This window comes from Canis lupus, chromosome 12 (assembly GCF_048164855.1).
Source record: "Canis lupus baileyi chromosome 12, mCanLup2.hap1, whole genome shotgun sequence".
Lineage (NCBI taxonomy): Eukaryota > Metazoa > Chordata > Mammalia > Carnivora > Canidae > Canis > Canis lupus.
The window spans coordinates 43,520,772-43,548,599 of record NC_132849.1 but is presented as its reverse complement, the minus strand read 5'-3'; the positions used below and the strand labels follow the sequence as shown (position 1 = coordinate 43,548,599).

Below are 27,828 nucleotides of genomic sequence, written 5' to 3'. Positions count from 1 at the left end.
TATGTATATGTATACGTGGCATGAAAACATGCACAGGAATGATAAACACCAAATTTAGGACAGTGCTTCTGGGACTCAGAAGGACTACAAGTGAATTTTTAAGTTCTTATTTCTTAAGGTGGGTAGTGAGTTTGTTCTGATCTTCTGTATTTTGTGTCTGAAATACTTCTTTTAAAAAATCAGTGCCCACAAATTGTTCTGCTCACCTCCTTTAATAGGGAACACCTTAGAAATGTTACTTGTCTTAACCTTTCATTTTCCCTTCACTCTTTAGTCTGCTCTTCTTTCTATTTACGTCTATTTCAGCCGCCCTACTCCAAACCATCATCACCTCTTGCCTAGACTATAAGTTTCCTAATTGTTACCTTCTGATTTTTACTGGTTTGGATACACTCCACATAACAGCCTTAGTGAGTTTTTAAACTTGTAAATCAGAGCTCGTTCACCAGCTCAAAGCCTGCTGGTTTCCCATTCCACTTAGAATCCAAGTCACTCCCTCCTTGTCCCACAAGGCCTTCTCCTCCTCCTGCCAACCCATTTAGCCTCTTCTTCCCCTACTCCTTTGTTCTCTGACCATTCCCCAGCTACCCTTTAGCCATATTGACCTTTTTGTTCCTGGAACCTAGTAAGCTCATTCCCATCTTAGGACCTTTGCATACACTGTTCCCATTGCCTGGAATGGCTTCTTCCTTGGGCTTTGCAAGGTAGGCTTCATTGTATCATTTAGGTCTTAACCTACATTTCACCTCGGAGGTCCTTTTCCACCTAAATGCACTTTCTGTAACATCACTGTGTTTAGTTTTCTTCATTGCAAAGCAGATTCAAAGTAGATTGAAGTATTAGTTGGCCAGCCTACTGCTCACTTGCAGGTATGCATTTCAAATTATCTTTATCAGATGATTCACTCTCTAAATAGTCTTCAGGCTCTCAAAGCCTCACTTGGAAAGGGACAGACGTAAAGCAGCAATACACCAGATTCATGATCTGGGATAATAGGAATGAAAAAGAAACGTATGAGATGGAAATTATCCACTCCCCACTTAGGTAACTGGGACAGCAAAGGCAGGAGGGAAATTAACAGCAGAATACTAAGATTCTAAATCCCTCTTGCTTTCTAACTCCTTATCGAGCCTTGGTATGTATTTTCCTACGCTTTTTGGCACATTTTTGCATCTACAGAGAATAAGGCTTCAAATTTGTGTTGGTTACCATATTTTCCAGATTCAGTCTTTCTGTATTTTCGGCTCAAGAACTGAAGGTTAAGTTACCTGCATACTATCTAAAATTCTACTTTCTGTATTGAAATTGGTTTTATTATATCCATACTAGTATGAATGAGATATACAGAAGCAGTAGTAAGAGAAAAGTGATGAAACAGGAAATCCGTTACTGGGGAAAAGTCAACGGATACAGTATAATCTAAGGTTTTTATTTCTAATAAGCTACACATTAAAAACATTGTTAAAGGTAGACGGTGAAGGCATTGAGGGAGAAAAAACGTTTTACTCCACAATTTTAAAGGAATTCATTTTTACCTAGGCATGAAACTGAAAACTCAGGAAAATTATTTTGAAGTTTTTAATCACTGACAATTTCTGGATTACATAAAGTTGACTTTATTTTCCCATAGAGGAGCAATGTTAAAATGTGGGATTATATTTCTGTACTAGGATTCAGCATGCAAATAAATAACTAGTCTAACCGTCTATATGTCCTCAGTGCAAAAAAATTTTTAAAAACTACCATAAAAGTCTTACTAATTAAAAATATTATTTCCAGTTCTTCTAAATTAGCAATAAACTTCTTTGGCTATGATGGATACTGCCACTGCACAAAGCTTGTTCTTCTCAATAGACATAAATATAAGGCACTTTTAATTATAAAAGGCATTTCAAAATGTACTATCAGGTACACACATAGTAAGAAAATGTAGAAGTGACCTAAACCTGAAGTACTTATATTTAAGTAATCTTACTCGTTGTCTTAGAATTCAGAATGTTGTTAGGGAAATAGACGGCACAAGACTCTTTACAGTTGTCCCAATATTTTAAAACGTTTTTCACATATTTTCCTGAAATAAGTAGAGGCATTCAGTTACCTCATTAATGCTAGATGTATTTCTTGACAGAAAAGGTTTTTCAAAAGTTAAGAGTTGACCTAATATCTGCTCTTCCCTTAATTTACTCAAAGCTAAAATTGTAGGGGCTGAGCATTAGACAAAAGGTCATTCTGCCCAGTGTTTTTTTTTTTTTTTGCCTAGCTCTTAATGAACATATTGCTTAAATTACTTTTCCACTCTTGACAAAACTATAGAAGCAGCTGCCTGGTCAGTGGTGCAAACTTGAAAAAGACCTTAAAAGCACTTTGCCTTTTTTTTTTGTTGTTTGTGTTTTTTTTTTTTTTTATCACTTTCCCTTTTCTGTGTGGAGCTGGCCAGGAGGCATGAGGATAAGCAGTTTGTTTACAGAGAGGAAGGTATTATATAAAGTCAATCTGAAATGCTACTCTTAGAAATCTAACTTGGCCACACGAAATAAATCACACCACTGTCTTCCTTTCACTACCTCCAGGTGGTCTCTTGAGCTAGTTTAATGTACTGGTGTTTGGGAAATGGTGTTATCTAGAGATTTGAGGAACATCCCATTTATTAACAAGATCTAATTAAGGAAAAATCTAATTAAAGGAAGCTGGTGGCACAAATATCCAGCAGTACTGCTGGAAAAATGCACCTAATATTTCACACTAACACATCATGATGGATACTTTGCCATAGCAATCTGAGATCCTAAAGCCTTCCTAACTAAGTTTATGCAGCCATCGGTTTATAAGAATACTTGCTCCAGTCTTTATTTACGCAGTGTTATTTTAGGAATTGGTTTGGATTAATCTTTGGTTTGGTACTCAGAGGTGTTAATGTGGTCCTTGGAGCATCCTGTCCTGGGCACCAATTACGCCTTCTTTGCAATCGTTGCCTCGCCTGGATTAAGCCCTCCACATACCACTGTTCCAGCTGCAGCTGCTGCTTCTGATTTTCTAACTGGCTTTTAGTAGCTTGCAACTCCTGGCACTGCTGAGTTTGCTGCAGTAACTTCTTCCGTAACTCCCGGTTCTCTCTCCTGATGCCACGGTAGAACTCAAAAGTATACTGCTTTGCTTCCAACTCCAAGGCCTGGGCCTTCCCGTCAAGCTCCTTTCTTTTCCTCTTTCCCAACTGCCCCATGTCTGGCTCACTCAGTTGTTTCTCTAGAAATGCTTTTTCCTGGAGTAACTGGACCTGGATTTCCTGTTTCTTGGCATCTGTCTCAGCTGGGGTTTTCTTTTTCTCGTCCTGTAATATCTGGATTTCTCTCTCCTGTTTCTCCTTTAACAGTGAAATTTTCCTCAGTGTCTGCAACTGCTGCTTTAAGTTGCATTGGATCTTTTCCTTCTGCAAAAGCTCCCTTTTAAACACTGAAGTTTGTTTCGCATATTTGGAGGCATAGTCTCGTCTCCTTTGTTCAATCTCCTGACTTTTTTGTAAATAGCTGTTCCACAGCTTTTCAGGCTGCATTCTATACTCTTCAGTTTTGTTGGTTAGATATTCCAGGAAGAATTTGTTTTCAGTCTGGACAAGTAACTTCTCAGCATATAGCTGCTTGGTTTCCTCCATTAGTGACTCTTGCTGGCTTTGAGCTTGTTTTATTTGGTTGTTCAGCTTTGTCATTTCCACCACTGCCTTTTCTTTAAACCTCATCTCTGACTTGCCTAGCTTCTCTGGCTTGAAAAAATCATTTATTAAACTAAGATACGGTGGAGAGGAACTCCTAGAGTCCTTAGCAAACCTGAAGGAAGAACAAGTAAGACATTCCCCCATCAATTCTTTTTTTTTCTTAAGATTTTATTTATTTATTCATTAGACACACACACACACACACACACACACACACACACACACAGGCAGAGAGCCTGACCTGAGACTCCATCCCGGGACTCGGGGATCGTGCCTGGAGCCAAAGGCCGACGCCACAGCGCTGAGCCACCCGGGCTGCCCCTCCCCATCAATTCTTAATGAAAGTTTAGTAAACACAAAATGCACAAGTATACTTTAATTCACATGAGAAAATATTTTTTGAGCACCTATTATGGTTCTGCACTCTGCGAGGCACCAGGGTAGAGATGAATGAATGTGGCTTACAATTTACAAGCACGCATTCACTACAACCCCCGTAAGGCATTCCCTCCGTTTTAGAGAGGAGAAAACAAGTTCAGAGAATTTAAACGACGCCAGCAGTGGCAGCGCGTGGGTGTGAAACCTCGAGTTTAAGATTCACTGAACACTGCAGTAGCCACAAAGGGCGACGGGACCCGCTGAGGTGGGCGAGAGCAGCAATACATTTCCCGGCTTTTCCAGCCCCTTCCCGGTATCCGGGGACACTTCCGTGGAGGGAAAAGCGCCCCTTTCAGTACCTACTTGCTCCCGGAATCCGAGCGTCCGTCTCCAAGGCGACGGTGAGGCTCACCGAGGGGGACCGCCAAGGAAGGAGCGCTCGAGTCAGGGGCCCCCGACGCGCGGACGCGGCGCCCCCTTGCGGAACGTTTCCGCAGTTTCTCGGTTCTGTGCTCCACGGGGGTCGGCGCCGCCCAGCAACCCCCGGGGTCGCACTCCGCCCCAGTCCCAGCCTGTCCAGCCCTGAGCTCCTGAACCTCGTCGGCTGCCGAATAAGGCCCAGCAGCCAGTTCCCCGGCGGCTCCGTCCCCCGCTCCTTGGGGGCGGAAGGAGAAGCGCACTCTCCTCATTTGCGACCTGGGGGCGCCCTGCCTTGGGGACCGCATCTCGTCTTGCCCTCCTGGGGACCAGAGCGTCGTCTCTCCCAGACCCTTCGTTCCGTTGCGGCGGTGAGCGCCTGTCCCCCGGGTCCTCCCCTTCCTCCCCTGCCCTCCATTTCCCCGCCCCTGCCCCTGGTTGGCCCGGAGGCGAGGATGCTCTGGCGAGCGGCCCGCCCCTCGGCCTTCCCCGGCCGCGCGGCGGAGGCTCTAGCGTCCCTTGCGCGGCCCGCGGCGGCACGGAAGCCTCTCTAGGTGCGCGGCGTCTCTATGGTGGAGCGGGCGGAGCGCGAGGAAGATGGCGGCGCCCGCGGAGGCCGCTGAGGAGCGGGCTTCGGGGGGTCCTCGGCCCCCAGTGTGTCTGTTGGTGTTAGGAATGGCGGGATCTGGGAAGACCACCTTTGTACAGGTGACGTACAGGGCGCGGGAGTAGGAGGTGCGCTCGAGAGGTTGTCAGTGGTGGGCGGAAGGCCAGGGGGACCTCGAGGACGCGCTCGCGAGTTGAAGGGGATCCGCGTGGGGCTTTCAGGACCTCGCCAGCAGCTCCGGCCCCGAGCCTTTTCGGGCTCTAGCCTGGTTCGGTTAGGGCTCTCTTCTCCGCACCCTCAGTTCGTATTTGCTACAGCTTGCCACGTTGTTCTGGAATCGTCTTGCCGCTGACACTGCCGCCCCCTGGAAGGCGGGGGCTCCCACGTCGCCGGCAGTTAGTGCGGTGCTGGCGCCCAGGCCCTGGGTGGGGATTACTACGGTGTGGCTTCTTGCGCGGCTCTTCCGTCTCGAGCGCTGGAGAGACCGCGATCGAATTTGACAAGGTTCCCGCTTTATCGGAGCTGATGTTTTAATGGGAGTGATGGGGAGAAACCTCACACGAATCAAGTGATTAAGTGATCGACCGACAATAGGGGAGGCCCTGTTGGCGGGATGATCAAGAAAAGAAAGCATTTCACCTGAGAGTTGAATGCTGGAGGCGGATCCTGGGGACGAGCGTTTCAGGTAGAGGGAGGGACACGTAGTGCAGAAGTCTTCAGCTGTGATCCATAAAGGAATCTCGGCCCCTTATCATTCCCTCGGCCTCACTCCACCGCTCTTCTCGCGTCTCTGCAGAGGCTTACTGGACATCTGCATAGCCGAGGCTCTCCACCTTATGTGGTTAATCTGGACCCGGCTGTACATGAAGTACCCTTTCCTGCCAATATTGGTGAGTACACTGGAACAGAACTCTGAAGTTCTTCAGAAAACCAAAAGCCTCCAGCCGGGCAAATCTCTAATGCTTTCATTTTTCGTTTTCTCTAAACTATCTTTCATTTTCCTGGAATTTCCTAAGACTTCTAAACCATTTTCTTTGTTGACTCCTTTCCCTAAGTATATTAGTTTCCTTACCTCTCACTCTCGTGTCTCCGCTCGTTCTGATCCGAGGGTGGCAGGCTATTGTTACTTCATTTGTATTTTTTAAACATCTTATTTCTTGGACAGCCCGGGTGGCTCAGCGGTTTAGCGCCGCCTTCAATCTAGGGCGTGACCCTGGAGACACGCAACCCCCGGGGTCGTGTCTGTGTCACTCGTGAATACATAAATAAAATCTTTAAAAAGAAGAAAAAAAAGATTTTCTTTATTCGTGAGAGAGAGAGAGGCAGAGACACAGGCATATACATAGATATGCATATATGCATTGTTTTGGGGAAAGGTTTCCGGTTATCATCAGACTTCCAGAGAAATCTGTGACTCTGACAGAAATTAAGGTTGAATATGATGCATTGTCATGATTCTTGATTGAATCTAGGAGCCTGGGATCCCCGGGTGGCTCAGCGGTTTAGTGCCTGCCTTCGGCCCAGGGCATGATCCTGGAGTCCCGGGATGGAGTCCCATATCAGGCTACCTGCATGGAGCCTGCTTCTCCATCTGCCTGTGTCTCTGCCTCTCTGTCTCTGTCTCTGTGTCTCTCATGAATAAATAAATCTTGAAAAAAAAAAAAAAAGAATCTAGGAGCTTCCTGATTTTCAGGCTGTCACTGTGCTAATCCTCTCATTTTTTGTCTCTTAATTCTGCTAAGCTACTTGGACCCTAATCATACTAATAAAGGAAAATCTTGTTCAGGAGCAGAGGTCATTTTGGGAAGTTGGGGAAAAAGTTAGTATCTTCTTGCTTAAAGGATGGACTTCTATCTGATGATAGATGACTAGATAAGAAGATATATATGTGTGTGTGTATATATATCTGACTGGTAAGAAGATATATATATATTTGTAAATAATATATATATATAAATATATGTTTTTTGTAAAATTACTCAGCCATAAAAAAGAATGAAATCTTACCATTTGGGACTACATGGATGGACCTAGAGGATGTTATGCTAAGTGAAATTAGCCAAGACAGAGAAAGACAAATACCTTATGATTTCACTTACATGTGGAATCTAAAAAACAAAGCAGAAACAGACTCACAGATATAAGAAACAAACTGTTGGTTACCAGAGCAGGGAGGAGTTGGGAGTGAGTGAAATAGGTGAAGGGGATTAAGAGGTACAAACGTCCAGGTACACAATAAGTCAGGGATATAACTTACAGATTAGGGAATAGAATTAATAGTATGATAACTTTGTATGATGACGCATGGTAACTAGACTTGTGGAGATCATTTTCAAATTTATAAAAATATTGAATCAATATGATGTAAACCTGAAACTAGTAAGATACTGTATGTCAGTTACACCTAAATTTTAGAAAAGATGGAATTCAAATAGTTGGTAGAGTCTGTAGGCTGGTAGACAGGTTTAGACAGTTAGATATTACTGGATGCATTAATTCCCTTTGAAAAATCAGGTCTGCATTACCCCTTGCTACCAGTAGGCAGTTAGTAAGAAATAAACGTTTTTTCTTGATTTAGCTCCCTTTTTCTTTGCGTGTGATCACTGCTAAGGTACTTAAGTTGTATAAAACTTTTCCCCTGGGGCTCCTGGGTGGCTCAGTGGTTTAGTGTCTGCCTTCATGCTCAGGGCATGATCCCAGAGTCCTGGGACCGAGTTCCACATCTGGCTCCCCTTAGGGAGCCTGCTTCTCCCTCTGCCTATGTCTCTGCTGCTCTCTCTGTGTCTCTCATGAATAAATGAATAAAATCTTAAAGAAAATCTTAGAGAAGAAAAAAAAAAAACAAACCAACTTGGCTACATTACTTAAAAACACACACAACACAGGGCAGCCCAGGTGGCTCAGTGGTTTAGCGCCACCTTTAGCCCAGGGCCTGATCCTGGAGACCTAGGATCAAGTACCACGTCAGGCTCCCTGCATGAAACCTGCTTCTCTCTCTCTCTCTCTCTCTCTCTCTTTCTCTCTCGTTAATGAATAAATAAAATCTTAAACACACACACAAAACTTCTCTCCTCGTCTCAGACTGTTTCTACCATAACTTCTGAGCCCGTAGCCTAACATTTTTCATGGATTGCTTGCCAGTTACCAAGTAAGGAAGGAAACCAATGTGAAGCTGGGGGGATTAGTAGAAGAGAATGCAGACAAGAGAAGCCTGAAAGGCTGGTTTCAGCTTCTTGTTGGTAGGAAGATACTTGCAGGGCACTTTCTGCCTTTCCGTTCTTCTCTTCACGATCTTGCTTTTTTCTGTATCACAGTTCAGTGACCTTAGCTTAAAACTTTAGAAAATCGACTTGAAAAGTAACTGAGATACCAGGAGAGAAACTTATTTTTGTTTTCCTCAGAGGAAGCAGAGATGACTTGAGAGGCCCATTGTCTAAGGATGTTATAGGTGGAGTGTCTCAAACTATATTGTGTCCATGTGGGTTTTTTTTTTTTTTTGTAAGATTATTTTTTTAAGCTTTTTACTTATTTATTCATGATAGACACAGAGAGAGAGAGAGAGCGAGCGAGCGAGACAGGCAGAGACACATGCAGAGGGAGAAGCAGGAGAAAGGAGCCCGACGTGGGACTCGATCCCGGGATCTCCGGATCACGTCTGGGCCGAAGGCGGGCGCTAAACCGCTGAGCCACCCAGGGATTCCCTTGTTTCTATGTGTTAAATTCCATTGAATTCTTCTCCCCGCCTCCCAGATATTCGTGACACTGTGAAGTATAAAGAAGTCATGAAACAGTATCCTTTTCTGCATCTACTTCATGGAGTCATCCCTAACTAGTTACTGTCTGTATTTTGTGGCTTTGAGAGTATTCTGCATTTTCTTTGTGAAATATACTAGCAAAAGCATTTAACTGCTTTAAAGCAATTTACTTAAGAGGATAGAAAGATGAGTGAGGAGAGGTATTATAGGTGATTAGACTATTACACCTTGTGGTTTCAATTTTCTTACCATCTTTCTAGACTATGGGCTGTTGTAATTAGAAAGCACCCAGAGTGGGAGGCTGGGTAGCTGGTGCCATGCCTTGCTTCCACAAAGTAGTATTGCCCTGGAGGCCACTGCCTCCTCTGATTGGGAGACTCTCAAATGAGTAGGTTTATTTAAGAGCATTGAGTGTTAGTACATGCTGTATGAAATGTGTGCTTTCCTTGCAGGTAGATGTAGCTGGGTAGACCAATAATAATCAGCAGGTTGACCAGTGAGGATCAGAGCAAGGAGTGTGATATCTTCAGTGATATTTTAAGACCTTAGCGTCTAATACCATTAAGCTGTCAGTGCCAAGTGCATCTGTCTGTTAGATTTTGGTCACTTTAATCTCTTCATTTTGCCTAGGCATCCCCAGAATGATAAAGGAATGAGGAAGATGTTGATACTGAAAATTCCTTGTGAGGTTAAGTTTGTGTGGTATATACTAGTCAAGGATTAGCTGCCAGTTTCCATTTGTGGAACACTAAGGTTACGGTGCTATGTGTGTGAATAATATCCTAAGTGTGAGTTTCATCACCTAAATTGATCTGTAAGTAATTTAAATCCTCAACTTGGTGTCCAGGTACGGGCTTGGGCCAAACGGCGGTATAGTGACCTCACTCAATCTCTTTGCTACCAGATTTGATCAGGTATGTCTGTTTTTACTTTTATAGACATGACTGTGTAGAAACCTATGACTTTTTTTTTTTTTATTAAACAGATGACAGACTTATTTTTTTTTAAAGATTTATTTATTTTTGATAGAGAGGGGGGTGGGTGGGGGCAGAGATACAGGAGGAGGGAGAAGCAGGCTCCATGCCGGGAGCCCGATGTGGGACTCCATCCTGGGACTCCAGGATCACGCCCTGGGCCAAAGGCAGGCGCCAGACCGCTGAGCCACCCAGGGATCCCCAAAAACCTCTGACTTTTGAATGCCTAGCTTGCTCACATTGGGAAAGAAGAGCAATAAACCTGGATATACATATGGAAAATAAGTAAACATTTTGATAGAGAAGTAAGTTATGACAGGATAATCAGTATTGTGAGACACTTCACATTTAATATTGGTGATGGCCAATAAAACAAAAATCTAGGTTCTTTTCTTGATCTTGGCTTATAGTGTCACCTTGAGGATGGAGGGAAGGATTGGGGAGTGGGAGGGGTAGCAGGCATGGAATGGAAAGATAATGGGGCTTTTTTACATGTGACAGATAAATTGTCACTGTTTAGGTTTTTCTCCTACTTCTACAAGAGTGGTGTTTTGTAATCATGAATTTTTTACCCTCATGTCACTCCAAGAGACAGGCTGTTAAACATTTTATACCAAAGTACTAAGAGATATGACCCGAAAGTGAGAGATCGTCTTCAGCTTCTCAGGACCCTGCAGTACACTCTGGGGTGTTGGGGTGTGTCAGTGCTGCTGATGTGACTGTGTTTCCTTAGTTCATGGAGTTTATTAGTTGGTGTCCTAAGACTGAGAACAGAGATTAGAGATTCAGTAGTTGATAGTTGCTTATAAGGTGGGCCGCCCTGGAAACGGTGATTTTTGTATTGAAGATGGATCCTGTTTTTAATTGGCATCTTTTTTCTTTCAGGTGATGAAATTTATTGAGAAGGCCCAGAACATGTCTAAGTAAGTGCTTTTGGCTTAACACCTGTTTATTACTCTGTAGTTGACGTGTCTCCAGGATTTCAGGATACCATCGGGCTCTGAAAGGGTGTAGATAGAGATGAAACCATTAGAAGTGAAACAAAAAGGTGGGCAAAAGAAATCATTAAGATGCTCTACAGTGATGAGCTAAATTCAATAGTATCCTACCCCCAATCACTGTCATATATGCCCACGGCTTCCCAGGAGGTGTTTTAAGACTTTGTCCAAATTCAGTTGTCTCCCTGCCTTCTCTTGGGAAAACACATTTGTTGGCATTAAAATCTCTGAAGTACCTTTCTAACCCTTGTTTAAAAATAAATCTTCAGGGGCGCCTGGGTAGCTCGGTGGTTGGGTGTCTGTCTTTGACTCAGGTCGTGACCCCAGGGTTCTGGGATTGAGTCCTGCATCGGGCTCCCTGCAGGGAGCCTGCTTCTCCCTCTGTTTATGTCTCTGTCTCTCTCATGAAGAAATAAATAAATCTTTAAAAAAAATAAAAGACTATATGCTCATTATAGAGAATTCAAAACCTTCCTTCAACCCCCCCACCACGACCCCAAGAAACCAGATGGTTCCCCAAGAGATTTGCCTTCTGGTTTTGTTTATCTCTCATTTTTAACACAGTGTGTTTCTAAAACGATCATAGTTTCTTCTGTGATAATTTGCAGCAATTTGTAGACTGCTACTCCTGCCTGGTTATCATGAATACTGGACAGGTAGTATATGTTTTAAGGGCAGTGGGAGGAAGTTAGACTTGACAGTGTGAAGAGGTTATTTCTTCTTGGATAAGCAGATGTTCAGTGTTACGTGTGCTGGAATATCTTTCAGTATTTCACAGGTGTGATACTTCTCGAATGGTTGTTCTTGATACAGATATGTCTTGATTGACACACCTGGACAGATTGAGGTTTTCACGTGGTCAGCTTCTGGGACAATCATTACTGAAGCCCTGGTGAGTATTCAAGGACTTGTTAGACTAACTGGAGAGCTAAACTGGTTAAGCATCTTTTTATTGAGTGGGATGCTATATGGGAAGTTAGTTGTGGAAGCTCTTGGCACCCTGCCTAAAGTGGTTTTCCCTTGCTAAGGAAGGTGGGAAAAGAGTTTGGAGATAGGTCTTGAGTCCTTTGACTAAGGCTGTGATTATTTTGTGGCTTTAGGCATCCTCATTTCCCACAGTTGTCATATACGTCATGGATACATCAAGAAGTACCAATCCAGTGACCTTCATGTCCAATATGCTCTATGCCTGCAGGTAATGGATTGTTGGTGGGCCATGGTATTACATCAAGGTAGGAGGCCTCCTCTTTTCTTTTTTATATTTGAGTCCTGAGTGCTTACCAACCTGGATTTGTGCTCATTCAGATGTGCCCCTCAGTTTAGTAGTTGTGAGCTGGGGAGAGATTAGATGAGAAAAGAGGCATATGTGTTAGCATTCTCTTTGACCAGCTTCTCATCTTCCCCCTTTGCTTGTTACAGAAACAGGTAGTGTATGAACACGAACCTTTTGGTAGTTGCTCGCAGTTGAATGAAACGAGTCTAAATAGAATAGAGCCCTCTGATCTAAATGTTCCTTTTCTGTGTTATGACATGTAGACTTAAATTATAAAATGAGAGATTGTGAATAAAGAGATTTATCTATGATTCCAAAAAGCACAAGTTTGCCCCAACTTGGTGTCATTAAGGACAGAGAGACATGGCTTACTAGGGTATGTGAGTGCATTCGACATAGAGCAAGGGAAATTATTATGAAATTTGAGAGAATTTTATTTGGTGGATACATAAAAGCCATCACCAGCATTTGTGCCTTCTCCTAAGACTAGGGATATACCTTCTTGGTGGATGCAATAAATTGTAGTCCAAATAGAAATCTGATGTCTGACAGCGTTGTTTCCATATATATTGTTTAAAAGAGACAATTATTTGGTAGAAACAACCACACCAAAAAACCATACACAGAAAACCAGATGAATATCAAAGCATTATTACTCCAAGAAAGAAAGAGAACGTATGTGTGTTGTTTGCCTAATGGTAGCGGTGAAGTACCTCTTCCTCTTGGGAGAGTAGAATGTGAGGGCTGTGTCAGGATGGATAGCTATATGTAGCGTCTGAACCCATTCCAGTTCTCGTTACTCGGTTCTAGCAGACTGACACTTGGGTAAGCAAGAGCTTAAGTGCTTTCACTGATAACGTCTTGATGTTTGATTTTCAGCATCTTGTACAAAACCAAGCTGCCTTTCATTGTGGTTATGAATAAAGTAAGTGGTTCCTTCCTTTTGTGGTTTAGTATTTCTTTTTCATCAGAACCTTGTATTATTGGAAGGTTTAGGGGTTTGGGTAGGTGAGGATTTTCACATGTCGGAGAATAGATTCAAACTTAACTGAAACAAAGTCATGAGCGTTTGTAGGAAAAAGATTCAGTCGAATTAAATGAATATTTATTACTGGCTCTCCTCAGAGTAATTTAAAACTGGATAGAGTAGCCCCTCAATCATAGTGTATAGGTTATCCCTCAGAATCACAACTATGTATATGGGGGAGGGACTGCTTGTTAATTGGCAGAGCAATTAAAACAGAAAACTTCACTTTTCTTGAGTCGACAGCAAGGATTCAAGAGAGTACATGACTTCAGAGCCTAGAATGTGCTGGCATCTACTGTGGTCATGGTCACTTGGCAGTGGATAGTAAAGGGTCGGCTTCAACCAAGAGAACACATATTTCATTTATTTACAGTAGCCGTGGTCCTTTATGGTTTATTGTAGTGGAGGAGGAAATGAGGGAAGCAGAGAAAAAAAAATATGAATAATTGCTTTGTGGTTGGCATTTAATTAAAATTTTTTTGACGTTGTTTGGTATCTAAACACATCTCTGATTGCTGATAATTGTCTTCTGTTTGGTACAGACTGACATCATTGATCACAGCTTTGCAGTGGAATGGATGCAAGATTTTGAAGCTTTCCAAGATGCCTTGAATCAAGAGACTACATACGTCAGTAACCTGACTCGTTCAATGAGCCTGGTGTTGGATGAGTTTTACAGCTCACTTAAGGTAAACTTTCACCACTGCTTATACTGACAGTCCCTTCAGACATCCTCTTAACCATAGGGCTGGCGTTGAACCTGTCTTAGAAAAGAAGTTTGGTATTTTCACAAAGCATTTAAAGCATTACTTATTAAAAATTGGAGGTTTTCCCACCTCTTCTTTTGCATGTTGCTTTCCAGTTTTAAAACTGGAAGTTTAAAAGATAAAGTAGAGGTGGCTGGCTATTTTTTTTTTTTTAAAGATTCTATTTATTTATTTGAGAGAGAATAAGCGCACATGAGCAGGGGGAAGGGCAGAGGGAGAAGGAGAAGCCAGCTCCCTGCCGAACAGGGAGCCCGACATGGGCCTCTATCCCAGGACCCTGAGATCATGACCTGAGCCGAAGGCAGATGCCCAAACTATTGAGCCAACCAGGTACCCCATGGCTGGCTCTTAACCTCAGGGTCATGAGTTCGAGCCCCTCATTGGATATTTACTTAAAAAAAAAAAAAAAAAAAAAGAAGATAAATAAGATAAAGACCCTACCTTCAGAGTTTATGATCTAGTTCAAAGAGAAGGGTACATACAGAATTGAAACATAATATATTGTGGTAAAGATCTTACTAAGATTGGAGGTTGGGCCTGATGCTGCTGAGGGGCAGATCACTCTTGAAATGAGGGATTTTGGAGGATATAGCATTAGAGGTATGCTTTGAAGGAAGGGTATGATTTACATAAGCAAATGTGAGTCGGGATGGCAGGGAGGATGGTAATTGCTCAAGCAAAGGCATTGAGATACTAATTTTTTTTTTTAAAGATTTTATTTATTTGAGAGAAAGAGTGAGGGAGAACATGAGCAAGGGAAGGGGCAGGAGAGGGAGAAGCAGACTCCCTCCTGTGCAAGGAGCCTAATGCCGGGCTCCATCCCAGGATCTTGGACCACGACCCGAGCCAAAGGCAGACACTGAACCGACTGAGCCACCCAGGCACCCGAGATAATAATTTTTATAGAGAACAAGCAGTGGTTAGATTTGACAGGGAATAGATGAGAAGCCTCGCTGTGTGTTTCTCCTGATTTTCTTTTTATCCAGCCTTCTCTTTTCCATAAACTTCTTTCCATGGCTTTTGAGTATGTGTGCTGTTTTGTTTTAGCTTCACCCTTTGCCAGAGACTTCTTGAGGTATCTAAACTTCTTTTATGAAGATTTTATGACATTTGAACAAAGTAATATCTACACCATTTAAAAATACACAGTTGTTTGCTCAGTGGCATTGATGCTTTTGGCAGGTGGTGGGTGTGTCTGCTGTTCTGGGTACAGGCTTAGATGAACTCTTCGTGCAAGTCACCAGTGCTGCAGAAGAATATGAAAGGTGAGGATGAAGGAAAAATCCTCTTGATGACATTTTTAGTAACCCACAATCTGATACGATAGCAGTTTTGCCAGGCAAAGCATTTGGGTTTCACAGTGTAGGTATTACATTTGTCATTTGGATGTGTACTGGATCTGTGTGTGTACCCTTAGGGATAAGAAGTCTCCATTAACCTTCTTTAAACATAGTGTACAACTTTCACTGTATTTACTGATTAAGAGCAAGAGTCTTCAGACTTCATTTTTTGTTTTATTTTTTAAAAAATTTTTAAGAGATCTTATTTACTTATTTGACAGCACAAGCAGGGGAGGCTGCAGGCAGAGAGGGAGCGAGAGAAGCAGGCTCCCTGCTGATTAGGGAGCCCAATGCAGGGCTTGGTCCCAGGACCCTGGGATCATGACCCGAGCTGAATGCAGATGCTTAACGGACAGAGCCATACGGGCACCCCAGACATTTTTTTTTGTAAAAAGCCAGATTGTAAATATTTCAGGCTTTTGTAGGCCTTACGATCTTTGTTGCAACTCTCAACTGTCATTGTAGGGCGAAAGCATCCGTAAACAGTTTGCAAACGAATGGGCATGGCTGTGTCCTAATAAAATTTATTTACAAAAATAGGCATGATTTGGCCTGTTTGCCACATTGGCTGACCCTGGATTAAGAACATAGCCTGTGGAGTCAGACAGACATGGGTTGGATTTCTGTTTTCTCCACCGAATAAATGGGTGGCCTTAGCAGGTGTTCATCATTTGTACATCAGGGATAGTAGCATTTTATTGTTAAGGTTGTGAGCGTTATTTGAGAAAATATATCTGAAGCACCTAGTATAATGGCTGACACATAGCAAGCACATTTTACGATAAAGGATTGTTGTTACTGTTATCAGGTTGATACTGGAATTCTGTTTACTTAAAGGAAAATGTAATCCGAACGCTTTCCTTGGGGGGTGGCATGATAATTGGCTTCCTTTGGCTTCATTTGTTAGCAAGATTCTAACAACCACATGGTGATTTTTAGACACATTATTTTGATTTTGATTCATCAGAGAAGGGGTCTTTCTGTGTGTTACCAAAGCCTCAGGACAGACCCTTTTGTTGTTGCCCAGATAAGCCACATAATTACACATTGAGCTTCCTGAGCCCAACAGGCCTACCTTCTTTTATTCATCACTGTGTTTATCCAAACAAATGATGAGCTCATCAGACATGAACTCCACAGAGTTCATCTTTCCCGGCCAGCAGTTTTTTGTCTCTTTGCTGGTTTCAGAGTGGGGACAAGCACTTTGACTTTTAATTTCATAGGGATAGAATATCAGTGACTAAGACTTGTTCCATCTAACATTCAGTAAAGTAAGGTCTTCTGTTACTGTCAGAGCCCTAGGAACATGGAAATGATGTGGAGGCGGGCAGGACAGATTATTAAACACAGGAATTTAGAAAGTGTTTTCTCTCTCCAGGGAGTATCGTCCTGAATATGAACGTCTGAAGAAGTCACTGGTAAGAGAGGAGGCTATGTGTATGTTTTGGGCCACTAAAAAAGAACTTTAAACCATGCACTAATCCTCCTGCCATAAATACTTTTTGGGGGGCTATCAGTGTATGTTCTACGTGTTTGTTATTTTAAATTAGTAAACCTGTATGTGTGCTGTCTAGATGCAGGAGGGCCCCTTAATTGTTTTTCTTCTCTTTATGTGAATTTCTTAAAGTCTGATTTTTCCTGTTAGATTTGCTAAGCACTTCCTGGGCCCCACCCCACTCCTACTCTAAGCTGCATTTAAGAGCTGGTTATAGAATTTTAAGAAAAAAGTGGTTCACAGTGCTTATTCCAAATAATCGCTTGGCCTGCCCCCTTCAGCTCCATTGGGCCCCTTATCACTGCTGAGTCTGCTTGACGGTTCTTTTGATGGGTTCTTGTGACTAACTTCTGCAACCCCTAATTCATTCTGCAGAGCCCTCCAGTCTGAACTTGTGCTATCTTGATCCACACTGCTTGGTGTTTCTGTATCTGCTATCTCTTACCTGCCTCAATGTCTAAATAGCCTCTAGTGTTTGTGTGTATACTTAGTCATCTCCTGTTACAAGTCTGGCGTCTAATTCAGGGCTCCTATTTTTTTTTCCCTAAAGATTTTATTTGATTTATATTTATTTTGTAGAGAGAGAGGGTGTTACCTGGGTGGGGAGGGTGCGGAGGGAGGGAGAATCTTAAGCAGGCTCCATTATCAGCTACACAGATCATGACCTGAACCGAAATTAAGAGTTAGATGCTTAACGGACTGAGCCACCCAGGCACCCCCTAGGACTCCTTTTTTAATATGAAGATATTTTTCTTTGTGTGTACAGGCCAATGCACAGAGCCAGCATCAGAAGGAACAACTGGAACGCCTTCGGAAAGATATGGGCTCTGTAGCCTTGGACACAGGGACTGCCACAGGTACTGGAGGGTCTCCTGGTGTTAGGAACTGAAAGGATGATATGCGTATTTCCACTGAGCAGGAAGATACTTCTGTTTAAGAGCGAGAAAAGGATAAAAATATAATGTGTTTGAGATTGATCAATGTATTTATCTATCTATTCTACCGCTTTTGTTTTGTGTGTGATTTGCAAAGGTAAACTGGACGTTGTATTTAACTATACCACTTTGAGTTCTTCCTCTTCAGGTAGGTTTTGCTTTACTTCAGCTAGATACTTGATGTCTTCTCTATTTTCTTAAACACTTTACAAAAAACCTAAATTAGTTAACATACAGTGTATTAAGAACTTGAGGGTAGAGTTTAGTGGTTCATCAGTTGCATAATAGCACCCAGTGCTTATCACATCAAGTGCCCTCCTTAACGCCTGTCCCCCAGTTACCCCATCCCCCCACTCAGTTTTCTTAAATACGTTTTTTGCCTTCCACTCTCCTCCCTTGTTTCCTGTTTATTTTGACCTACTTTCAGATTAACAGAAAAATTGTGTGGCTAGTAGAATTATTACTATGTAGCATTCAACCAGATTCACAAAATGTCAACATTTTACCACGTTGCTTCATTGTCTTCTTCTCATGATGTATGACTTTGTATATAAGTATACATTTGTAAACAAAACATGTTCCTTTTTTCAGAGTCCTGTAAGTTATACACTTATTTTTCAATATTATCCTTGATACTTCTGTCTGTATTTCCTAAAACAAGGATATTTTATATAAGCTCATTACTAGAAATTAGGAAATGAACACTGCTACTGTCGTATAGTGTGTAATCCTTATTTAGGTGTAGCTGTTTGCCCTGTACAGCAGGAGAAAATCCTGGATCTGCGTTGCATTTAGTTGTCTTGTCACTCTCTCCTTTAATCTGGAATGTTTCTTTAGACTTTGTGTTTCACAGCAGTGATAATTTGCAAGTATGTGGGACAGATATTTTATAGGATGTTCCTCAGCTTGGGTTTGACTGATATTCCCTCAGGACTCAATTCAGGTGGCTCCTTTTTGGCAGAACTTTACAGAAGTGGAATTTGTGACTTTTCCATGCATCACATCAGGAGACGCATGATGTTGATTTGTCCCATTGTTGGTGATGTTAATTTTAAGTACTCAAAGTGGTGTCTGCCAGGTTTTTCTATGAAAAGTTATTTTTCCCTTGATAAGTATTTTGTGGGTGATGCTTTGAGACCCTACGAATGTCCTTTTAATTCTCACATGTTTACCCACTAATTTTAATATCCATTAATCTAATAGGGATAGTATCGTTTTCTGTGATGCATGTTGGAAATATTTTCTCGCTGTTTGTCGCTCGTTTTTTGACTTTGTCCATGGTGTTATTTTTCCTGGTGAAAATTTTTGTTTTGTTTTGATGTAGTCAAATTTACTTGCCTTCTCTTCACTGCATCTGGATCTTGAGTGATAATTGGGAATCCCTTACTTATACTGTGTTAAAGAGGAATTCACTCATGTTTTATTGTAGCACTTAATATGGAATCATTGTCTACATTTAAAGATTTTTATTTATTTGAGAGAGAGAGAGAGAGAGAGAGAGAAAACGTACCAGTGTGAGTAGGGGGTAGGAGGAAAGAGGGAGGGAAAAGGAGGAGAGACAGAATTTGCTCTGCATTGAGCATGGAGCCTGACATGGAGCTGAGTCACACGACCCTGAGATCATGACCTGAGCTGAAACCAAGAGTCAGAGGCTTAACCGACTGAGCCACCCAGGCAGCCCTTGTTCTCTGCCTTTAGATCCCCGTTCCATTTAGAGTTTCTTCTGTGGATGGTGTGAAGTATAGGTCTGTGTTACCTTTTTTATAAACAGTTGTACCTGCCCTATTTCTCAAAAAGTCTGCCTTTGCCCCAGTGATCTGAGATGGAATACTGAAGTTCCATGTGTACCTGGGTATATTTTTGGACTCCCTGTCTTATTCTTCTGGACTGTCTGGGTCTGTACCACACTGTTATAATTATCTAGGGTCTTTATAGAATGTTTTAATGTCTGCTTTGGCTAGTCCTTTTTCATATTTTTCTTTTTTAGCATTTCCTTGGCTATCGCATGTTTATTTTTCCACATGAACTTAAGCATCAACTAATTTAGCTTGCTAAAAAAAAAAAAAACTTTTTGGTATTTTTTTATTGGTCTTGCATTATGTTCATTAATATAGGGAAAACTGACAGTTGTCCTATTGAGTCCCCCTATCCAGGAACAAGGACTATGTTTATATTTTCAAGTGTACTTTTGTATTTTTCAGGAGTTTCTTCCTCATGTGATTTTTGCATAGTTCTTGTTAAAATTTTCCAAGGATTTTATCTTCTTCTAGTGTTGAAATGGGATTTTGTGAACCATTGTATCTTGTAATGGGTTGTGTTTGTGTATATGAAGGTGTTTTATTTCCATATATTAGTCTTTTTATTTTGCCCCTTTTGTGAATTTTTTTGTTTTTAAATTTTTTTAAAGATTGTTTATTTGAGAAAGCGCATAAGGTGGGAGTGGCAGAGGGGGAGGGAGAGGAAGAAAGAATTGGAAGCTGGCGCCTGGGTGGCTCAGTCGGTTGAGCGCCCGATTCTTGGTTTCAGCTCAGTTTATGAACTCAACAAGAGTGAGGAGCCCAGTGTGGAGCTTGAGCCCATGACCCATGAGATCATAACCTGAGCTGAAACCAACAATCGGGCACTCCACTGACTGAGCCACCCAGGCGCCCCTGTATTTTCTTATTGTTTGAATTCATTTTGTCATTGATTCTTAGGGGCTTCTAGATTGGCGCTCATATTTCGTATGTATGCACCCCCACCCATCCACACTTTTGGATGGACTGACCTATAAGGAATGAAGTACTACTCATGAAAGCTGTTGCTGTATCTTTGATAGTCAATGCAAAGCAGCTTGGAGGGGGAGGTGCTGGACTGTGGCTCGTTTCCCAGTTAAGTGAACTGGCCTGGCCATCCTTGCACACCTCAGCGACATAAGCATCTGTGTGCTGCGCTCCTTTGAATCACTCAAGAATATGTGAAGCAGGGCAGCCTGGGTGGCTCAGCGGTTGAGCTCATGAGCCCAGGGCATGATCCTGGAGACCTGGGATCTCGTCCCATGTCAGGCTCCCTCCATGGAGCCTGCTTTTCCCTCTGCCTGTGTCTCTGCCTCTCTCTCTCCCTCTCTGTGTCTCATGAATAAATAAATTAAAAATCTTAAAAAAATATGTGAAACAGTAAGTGTTCAATCTGCTGCAAAAGGTCTTTCACACTCAGATAACCTGTTAAAGGTTGAAGACTTGCAGTAAATTATTGGGGGAGCATCCCAAGTATAGTTAGGCACCGACTGAAGTTCTGACTGTTAACACGCCATGCCACCGTCCGTCTTCAGGGCCGCAGGCCCCCAGAGATCTGTGTCTCTTGCTGTTGTCACTGTTGGCCTCCTCAATCCCCAGCTGACTTTTCTCTGACGAGCCTCCTGAAGGCTCTAGGATATGTGGCATCATGGAGGTTCTTGTAAAGCCCAACCCTTGCAGGCTGAATTCGACTTTACTTGGGACTTAGCCCTAGTTGAGTTTCTCGGAGTAGGAAATTAGTCTCTAAGAGTAGATTCAGTTTCCCATTTTCCTCCTTCCCTCTTTTTCTTGAATAATATCTGGGCTCCTTTGCTGCCTGCCATTTTACCATCTGTTCTCTTCAGACCCTCAGAACTTAAATTTCCATCTGGATCTTCCTTTACCCTGACTCCCCAGCACACTGCATCTGCTCAGATGTCCTTAGTCTTCATAAGAAAAACTATAGCCTCTTCTAGGAGCTAGTAAGAATGAAAGAGGGCAAGCTACTTGAAAATTATTTTCTTCAGCTTAAAAAGAGCACCTTGGGGTTACGGGGATCCTGGAAGCATTTTGTGAACTATACTACTGTAAAAGTTAAGTGGTATTAACAATAATACATTTAGAAAAGGTAAAATCCTGCATTTATATTTATCACGACCACTTTCATCCTGCCAATTTATAACCATAGTCACTGAATCAGAATCATCTTTTTGAGGACATATAGGTTCATGACATGCTACTGATTGGTGTTTTCTCTGTAGACAGCTTATCTCCTGCACTTGACCCTTCTGACTTGATCCTGACTCGGGGAACTTTGGATGAAGAGGATGACGAAGCCGACAGTGATACTGATGATATTGATCACAGAGGTGAGAGGTGGCTGAAGTGGCTCATGAAGAGAGTAGCTGCTCATCCCCATCATGTTTGCTCGGGAGCTTCTTATTCAGAGAAACCTTACACATGCAGCCAGTGATAGGGGAGAGAAGAGATGGCATTGGATATAGCAGCAGGAAAGAGTTCATGTATTGAGAGTTCCTGACCTCTACTGAACGGTCAACATTGAGCTCATTACAGGCTTTTAATTAGTCTTGTGTCTTCTCATCTTTAGCTCGAAATCCATTTGAGAAATGATGAATTTTTGTTTTCTGTAAATACTCTCTTAAGAATACATAGGGGGTGAGGGGCAGCCTGGGTGGCTCAGCGGTTTAGCGTCGCCTTCAGTCCAGGGTGTGATCCTGGAGACCCGGGATCGAGTCCCGCATTGGCTCCCTGCATGGAGCCTGCTTCTCCCTCTGCCTGTGTCTCTGCCTCTCTCTCTGTGTGTCTCTCATGAATAAATAAATAAAATCTTTTAAAAAAAAAAAGAACACTTAGGGCGTGAATGCATAAGGGGCAAGAATGCATAAGGTGGCCTCAGCAGGGTTCCATCTGGCATAGTTTATGGACTGTGATCAGAATCCGTTTCTTGAAACATTTTTCGGTTCTAGCTACGACCAAGAGCAAACCTCTCTTTGCCGTCCAGTATGCTGGATGCTAACATCAAATGGCTCATTGACTCAGACTTATTGAGGTATAATTTACAAACAGTAAAGCCCACCCTTTTTAAGAGTTTTTAGTTTGCTGAATTTTAACAAATATATGTGCATTAGTAACAGCCATCATAGGTCAAGATACGGAATACTTCCACCACCCCCAGAAGTTCCTCATGCTTGTTTTTATTCAGTTCCCTTTCTGCACACTTAGTTTTTGGCAATCACTAATCTGATTCCTATTCCTGTAATTTGCTTTTTTCTAGAATGTTGTATAATTGGAATCGCAGTGTTTTAGCTTTTCGCGTTTGACTTTTTTCAGTCAGTGTAATGCTCTTGCAGTCCATCCTTGTGTCAGAAGTATGTTCTTTTTACCGATGAATAATAATATGCCATGATATGCCTTTTACCATGAGTGGTCTATCCATTCATCAGTAGATTGCCATTAGGGTTGTTTCCAGATTTTAGCTGTTACGAATAAGGCTGCTGTATATATTTCTCTTGGTTAAAAATACCTAGGAGCGGGACCTCATTTTAGTTACTTTATGAGGGAGGTATTCTCCCCACTCATAGATGAAAGAAATTGTACGTTTTGGGCAACATGATAAATAGAGCATGCTTGTAGAAGATATTTCTTCTTTGGGAGAAGTAAACACTTAGTTTATTAGAAGCAGAGTACTGTTTCTGATGGATTAGTGACAGCAGCTCTAATCTACCATTATCTGATACCTTTCTAATGGGAAAGTTAAGAATTGACCTTTTTTCCTTGCAGTTACAGAGGAAAGCCGTGAAGAGCCAGCATTCCAGAATTTTATGCAAGAATCAATGGCACAGTACTGGAAGAGAAACAACAAGTAGTTTCTAGAAGTCTGAAATTTTGGAACCCTGAAGGAACTATCCTAACCTCTGATGGGGGCTACTATAAAGGACAATTTTGTTCAGAGTAGCACTGTTTCTCTTATAGGGAAATTTGACTCAGACGCAGCCAGGGATACAAGACCATTGGACCTAACAGGCTTCACGTTTTATCATTTCAACTTAAGTACTTTTGCTGCTGATGGATGGAACAGAGAGAACTTACTATTCACCTCAAATCTCTATTAGGCTGGATCTGTACTCTACTCTCCCGTCTTGCCCTTGACCCTGTACCATGAATTCCCCTCCTTTTAGCAGAAAGGGCGAGAGGAATCATGAGCTTCCCAGGGTGGCAGCAGTCTGCTTGGCAACCAGTCAATGTTGGCTACAAAAGGTGCCTCACACGAAGTACCTCATTGTAGAATAACAGGTTCATTGAAGAAGGTGAGCAAAACATAGGATTAATGAATAAGAATCCTGCTTTGGATGGTGACTTGGATAAAGAGTTTTAAATTTTAACTTTAAGTCTGCCTGTCATAATTTCAAATAAGAAAATTATGTAATTGCAAGTAGGTTCGCTTCTATTCAACACAGGTTTAAAGCCACGTGTCCAAACCTGTCTCAGTAAAAGAGGGGATGTTTACTAAAGTCTCTCTTGTAAATAAACCAAGTAACTGAGTACAGAGCCAGGCACTGTTTGTATTATACATTAACCTTAAGGCAAAGTATCTTTTGTAATTTACTCAAAGGCCATGGATTTGGGTCAGGTGCATATTCCATATATAAATAATGGCCTTGGTAGGGTTTGCCCTGCCTCCACATTCTTCACAGGACACAGTAAAACTGCGTTTCTCTCAGGAAAGTTTATCCCTGCCTAACCTGTACTCCAGTTCAGTGGTTCTCAAGTGTGGTCATTGGATCAGAAGCATCGGCATGACCTGGGGAATTGTTAGAGACACAACACTCAAGATCTGAATGAAACTATGGGTGTGGGACCTAGAAATCTGTTTTAATAAGTCCTTCAGAGGATTCCCATGTACATGAAGTTTGAGAACCACTGCCCTAACTACCATAGCCTGTGACAGTTCCAGGCCTTGAGAATCTCCAGTATCTCAAAACGACCTGCTATATCAGAGTACCTAACCTTAACCATCTGGTGCCTATTCTCCAATGTAAATATTCCAAAAAGTATTTTATTTTGCCATTAAGTATTAATTTCAGTGTTCTATACCTGTCGATTATAAGCCTATATCGATCTATAGGTATCTATACTTAGAGATATTAATTTCAATATTCTATATCTAGAAACCACTAGGCTAAAATTTTGAACGGTTCAAAAGGAAACCATCTGCAAAGCAAGACTCTGAACATATTTGGTTTTTCCCTTTTAGTGCCTTTGAATACTTCTTTAAAAAATAATTTGTCTGGAGGTGCCCGAGTCGCTCTGTTGGTTAAGCATCTGACTCGATTTCAACACAGGTCTTGGTCTCAGGGTCGTAAGTTCAAGCCCCATACTGGGTGTGGAGCTTACTTAAAAAAAAAAAAAAAAAAAAAAGCCCTATTCCTTAAGCTCTATTTTATAAGGACAGAGAGAAAGTCTTCCTTATCTTTGTATACCTTGTACAAAAACCAATACATAATTGGTGTTCAATAAGTGTCTGCCAACTGAATGAATTAAATGCTAGATGACTACTTAATGGAAACTGCCTGATATCTGCTTTCATAAATAGGGAAAGATGAAGCTAGGTGTGGATGGGAGTTTAGAGAATTGTGTTCAGGATTGTGCAATTAGCAAATTTATAAATTATCTGAGATTTTTTTAAGTTTTTATTAGAGAATGTGCGCGCTTGGGTGGGGAGAGGGGCAGAGAAAAACAGACTCGGGGCTTGATCTCAGGACCCCAAGATCATGACCTGAGTCAAAGTGAGATGCTTAACAGCCTGAAAGCTACCTAGGTTACCCTGCATTCATCTTTGTTCTCAGTGCCTCAGACATTTAAGGCATTCAGGAATATACTAATTAAAGCTGTGCATTGATTTTGGTCATTTAAAAGAGTGTGCAGATTTCAAAAGACTGGTATTCTGCACCCGGAAAGCAAACTTGAGCAGTACTTAAATGCTGGTACCCGCTATCAAGGCATAAAGCACACATTTGTTAATTACCGCTAACAATTCCAGTGCTAATCATTCACTTAATAAACAAATGACTGAGACCATCAGATGCCAAGCAGGGCTGATCCTGTGATGGGTAACAATGTAAGGTTGAAGACATGATGTAAAGGAGAGAGATGTGTACCGCTAGCCTTTTAGCTGCCTAGCCAGCAGGAGCACAGTGCAGATGCTGAATTCTGGTAAAGGGATGGACTATTGTCCTCTGACGGCCAAGTAGATGCAACAAATGTAACTAGCACCAGTCTGTCCTTGGACAGGTCCTGTTTGCTTTGTTCCCAATGCAGAAAATGAAGGAAACATACATGGTAAAATATTTTTAAAAATCTGAATGGAAAAATAAGAAAATGACAGAATAAGGGTAGATGGAGTGAAGTCTAACGAAGAAGAGGGGCGCCTGGCTGGCTTAGGAAAGCATGTGACTCTTGAACCTGGGGTCGTGAGTTTGAGGGGTAAAGCTTAGTTGAACAAAAAAGAAACGATGCAGACGAGATGAGGGCTGTCTGAAGAAACACCACAGACCCCTGGTTTTGTGAGACATCATGCACAGCAAAACGTGTTTCAGAAAGACTACTGATCGATAAAGGGGGATTAGCTATTTCCTGTTAGGTTTTAGTACCAGGTTCCCAATGATTTGGCCCCAAAGTGAAGCAAGTTCAGTGAAAACACTGACATTTAACATCAGCATATATTTACTTGTGAATCTCTTCAAGCATAGCTTTGAGGTTTGATAAGAATCTCAATCTGTACGATATCCCTGCAATATAGAGCCAAGCAGCAGGATTCTTCTCAGTTGTGCAAAAACAACAGTCCGGGACAGTGCATTGGTCTCCCGGTTACCATCCCGGTATCGTGAAGTGTCTGTGAAAGGTGGCTTGGTTGTAGAAAACTACAAAAACTAGCTGTAAAAGTAAAACGCAAACCTAATTGGTTAAAGTCAGCTCCAATGAAATCGGGAAAGTTCACTGTGTTTAAGAGTAAGAGTCACGTCACCTTTTATGGAAACAAATGTAATACATGAAGCTTGGAGAGAAAGTCTCCCCTTTACCTTTTATATTTTCCTCATCCTCTTCTTGCAGCGCTGGTTGAAAACAGGGGAGGACCCCATGAGGCTATCAGTGGAGTGGGAACCGTAGCTGCTGTCTGAGTCATCAGGACTCTGAGGGATCCCGGCTTCACTCATCCCGGACATGGGCTCCTCGAAGACATCACTGCCCAGCACGCCATGCCCAGACACATTGCCTTCTTCACTCTCTTGAGGCTCCATTTTCACATGGGCCAGATTCCAAAGAGGGGAAGCATTTACCTCTGTGCCTGGCAATGGAAGAAAATACAACCAGTGGTAAGCCAAGGCTGGAACACAGCAGACAAATATTTCATCGGGGCAGATTCCTAGCCTTTGAGCTCAGTCTTCAGTCTGAGTCTACTTGACTGGAGATTATGGTGGTCATCCTCTGTTCCTAAAACTAATAATTCTGAGTATTTTCTTTTTTTTTTTTTAAGTATTCTGAGTATTTTGCTTTCCACTTCCTCCCCTACTTTAACCCCACCTCACCCACCAGCCATTTCCCTTAAATCAGGGAAGTAAAACTATGTAGGTGGAAAGATTCCCTGTCTCATGGCCCAAAGGCAGGCACAACCACAGGCTCTTAATCAGGTGTTAAGTTGCTTCTTTCCTTCCTTCCTTCTATAAGGCTGTCCTGTTTTCCTGCCTTTTGTTTGGGTCCCCGGTCCTCTCTCACAGTATGAACTTAACGATTACTACAAAATGCTGGCAGCAGTTCCTAGACTGCTGAAGAGTGTCATGGCTCCTAAATCTGTAACAATTTCTCTTTGGCCCTCCTGTCTCTGTTCTAGCAAAGCTGTTCTGTGGTTATTACCTCTTTCATGGTGAAAGGCTCTCTGGCCAACACTAAAAAATGTGGCCTTGGGCGCCTGGGTGGCTGTTGGTTAAGTGTCTGACTTTGCTAGGTCATGATCTCAGGGCCCTGGGATCAAACTCAGCATCGGGCTCCCAGCTCAGTGGGGAGTCAGCTTCTCCCTCTGCCCCTCCTCCCACTTGTGTACATGTGTGCGCCCTCTCCCAAATAAAAGCTTAAAATGTTTTAAAAAAATAATGTGGCCTGATTCTGTTTAGGATTTGTTACTTGTATCATTTGTGCATTGATGAAGTGACAATTTATATTTGAGTAGAACTGAGGATCGAAACTAATTTGCAATCTGACAGAAGGATCAAGTATCCTGGTTCCTAGGGTGATCACAGAGTCTGTCTGGAAAAGGCCAGCTGCGTCGGATTGGATAGCCCTATTTCAGTCCCTTTCTGGTCGAATCTTTTGGGGGTACTCTA

General features: G+C 42.2%; 3 protein-coding genes across 15 annotated transcripts in view; 1 reads left to right on the top strand and 2 right to left on the bottom strand.

The window, feature by feature from the left end:
* Nucleotides 1–1,564: 1,564 nt before the first annotated feature.
* LOC140601936 (coiled-coil domain-containing protein 121-like) lies at nucleotides 1,565–4,912 on the bottom strand. 3 transcript variants are annotated; one of them, XM_072771420.1, is made up of 2 exons: nucleotides 4,451–4,912; nucleotides 1,565–3,821 (listed from the first exon to the last, which is right to left on the bottom strand). In XM_072771420.1, the coding sequence occupies exons 1-2, from the start codon at nucleotides 4,810–4,812 to the stop codon at nucleotides 2,861–2,863; spliced, it is 1,323 nt and encodes a 440-aa protein (XP_072627521.1). In that variant the 5' UTR covers nucleotides 4,813–4,912; the 3' UTR covers nucleotides 1,565–2,860. The 3 variants fall into 3 exon arrangements, with proteins under 3 accessions (XP_072627521.1, XP_072627523.1, XP_072627522.1); XM_072771422.1 differs by having other exon boundaries at nucleotides 4,447–4,871; XM_072771421.1 differs by having other exon boundaries at nucleotides 4,117–4,575.
* On the top strand, nucleotides 4,741–27,564 carry LOC140601938 (GPN-loop GTPase 1-like). Of its 4 annotated transcripts, XR_012005011.1 has the most exons (15): nucleotides 4,968–5,212; nucleotides 5,908–6,001; nucleotides 8,862–8,901; nucleotides 9,714–9,780; nucleotides 10,726–10,763; nucleotides 11,652–11,730; nucleotides 11,939–12,033; nucleotides 12,991–13,036; nucleotides 13,681–13,827; nucleotides 15,088–15,170; nucleotides 16,624–16,663; nucleotides 17,507–17,597; nucleotides 21,691–21,798; nucleotides 23,231–23,757; nucleotides 26,561–27,564. XR_012005011.1 is itself a non-coding variant. In XM_072771430.1 (14 exons), the coding sequence occupies exons 1-14, from the start codon at nucleotides 5,102–5,104 to the stop codon at nucleotides 23,314–23,316; spliced, it is 1,125 nt and encodes a 374-aa protein (XP_072627531.1). In that variant the 5' UTR covers nucleotides 4,936–5,101; the 3' UTR covers nucleotides 23,317–23,832. The 4 variants fall into 4 exon arrangements, 3 of the variants coding, with proteins under 3 accessions (XP_072627534.1, XP_072627531.1, XP_072627532.1); XM_072771430.1 differs by lacking the exon at nucleotides 26,561–27,564 and having other exon boundaries at nucleotides 4,936–5,212; nucleotides 23,231–23,832; XM_072771431.1 differs by lacking the exons at nucleotides 4,968–5,212; nucleotides 8,862–8,901; nucleotides 9,714–9,780; nucleotides 26,561–27,564 and adding exons at nucleotides 5,541–5,615; nucleotides 5,706–5,796 and having other exon boundaries at nucleotides 23,231–23,832.
* The window catches only part of LOC140601937 (STAGA complex 65 subunit gamma-like), a 29,591-nt gene continuing 11,623 nt past the window's right edge, over nucleotides 9,861–27,828 (bottom strand). For 4 of the 8 annotated variants that reach the window (XM_072771429.1, XM_072771426.1, XM_072771424.1 and 1 more), the window contains exons 6-7: nucleotides 26,530–26,795; nucleotides 14,603–15,151 (exon numbers count right to left, since the gene is read on the bottom strand). In XM_072771429.1, coding sequence (XP_072627530.1) covers nucleotides 26,533–26,795 — 263 coding nt within the window. In that variant the 3' untranslated portion in view covers nucleotides 14,603–15,151; nucleotides 26,530–26,532. Of the gene's footprint in view, nucleotides 10,841–12,123; nucleotides 12,172–14,602; nucleotides 15,152–17,335; nucleotides 17,406–26,150; nucleotides 26,384–26,529; nucleotides 26,796–27,828 lie in introns of those variants that run through there. The other 4 variants (XR_012005010.1, XR_012005009.1, XM_072771427.1 and 1 more) reach the window with 4 other exon arrangements.

What these genes read in the sequence shown, in the direction of transcription:
- LOC140601938 (XM_072771430.1), top strand. Translation starts at nt 5,102, where the DNA reads ATGGCGGCGCCCGCGGAGGCCGCTGAGGAGCGGGCTTCGGGGGGTCCT. An exon ending in AAGGCCCAGAACATGTCTAA is followed by an intron (nt 10,764 to 11,651) that starts GTAAGTGCTTTT and finishes TTCTTGATACAG; the next exon opens with ATATGTCTTGATTGACACAC. An exon ending in AATATGCTCTATGCCTGCAG is followed by an intron (nt 12,034 to 12,990) that starts GTAATGGATTGT and finishes TTTGATTTTCAG; the next exon opens with CATCTTGTACAAAACCAAGC.
- LOC140601936 (XM_072771420.1), bottom strand. Translation starts at nt 4,812, where the DNA reads ATGCGGTCCCCAAGGCAGGGCGCCCCCAGGTCGCAAATGAGGAGAGTG. An exon ending in CGCTCGGATTCCGGGAGCAA is followed by an intron (nt 3,822 to 4,450) that starts GTAGGTACTGAA and finishes TTCTTCCTTCAG; the next exon opens with GTTTGCTAAGGACTCTAGGA.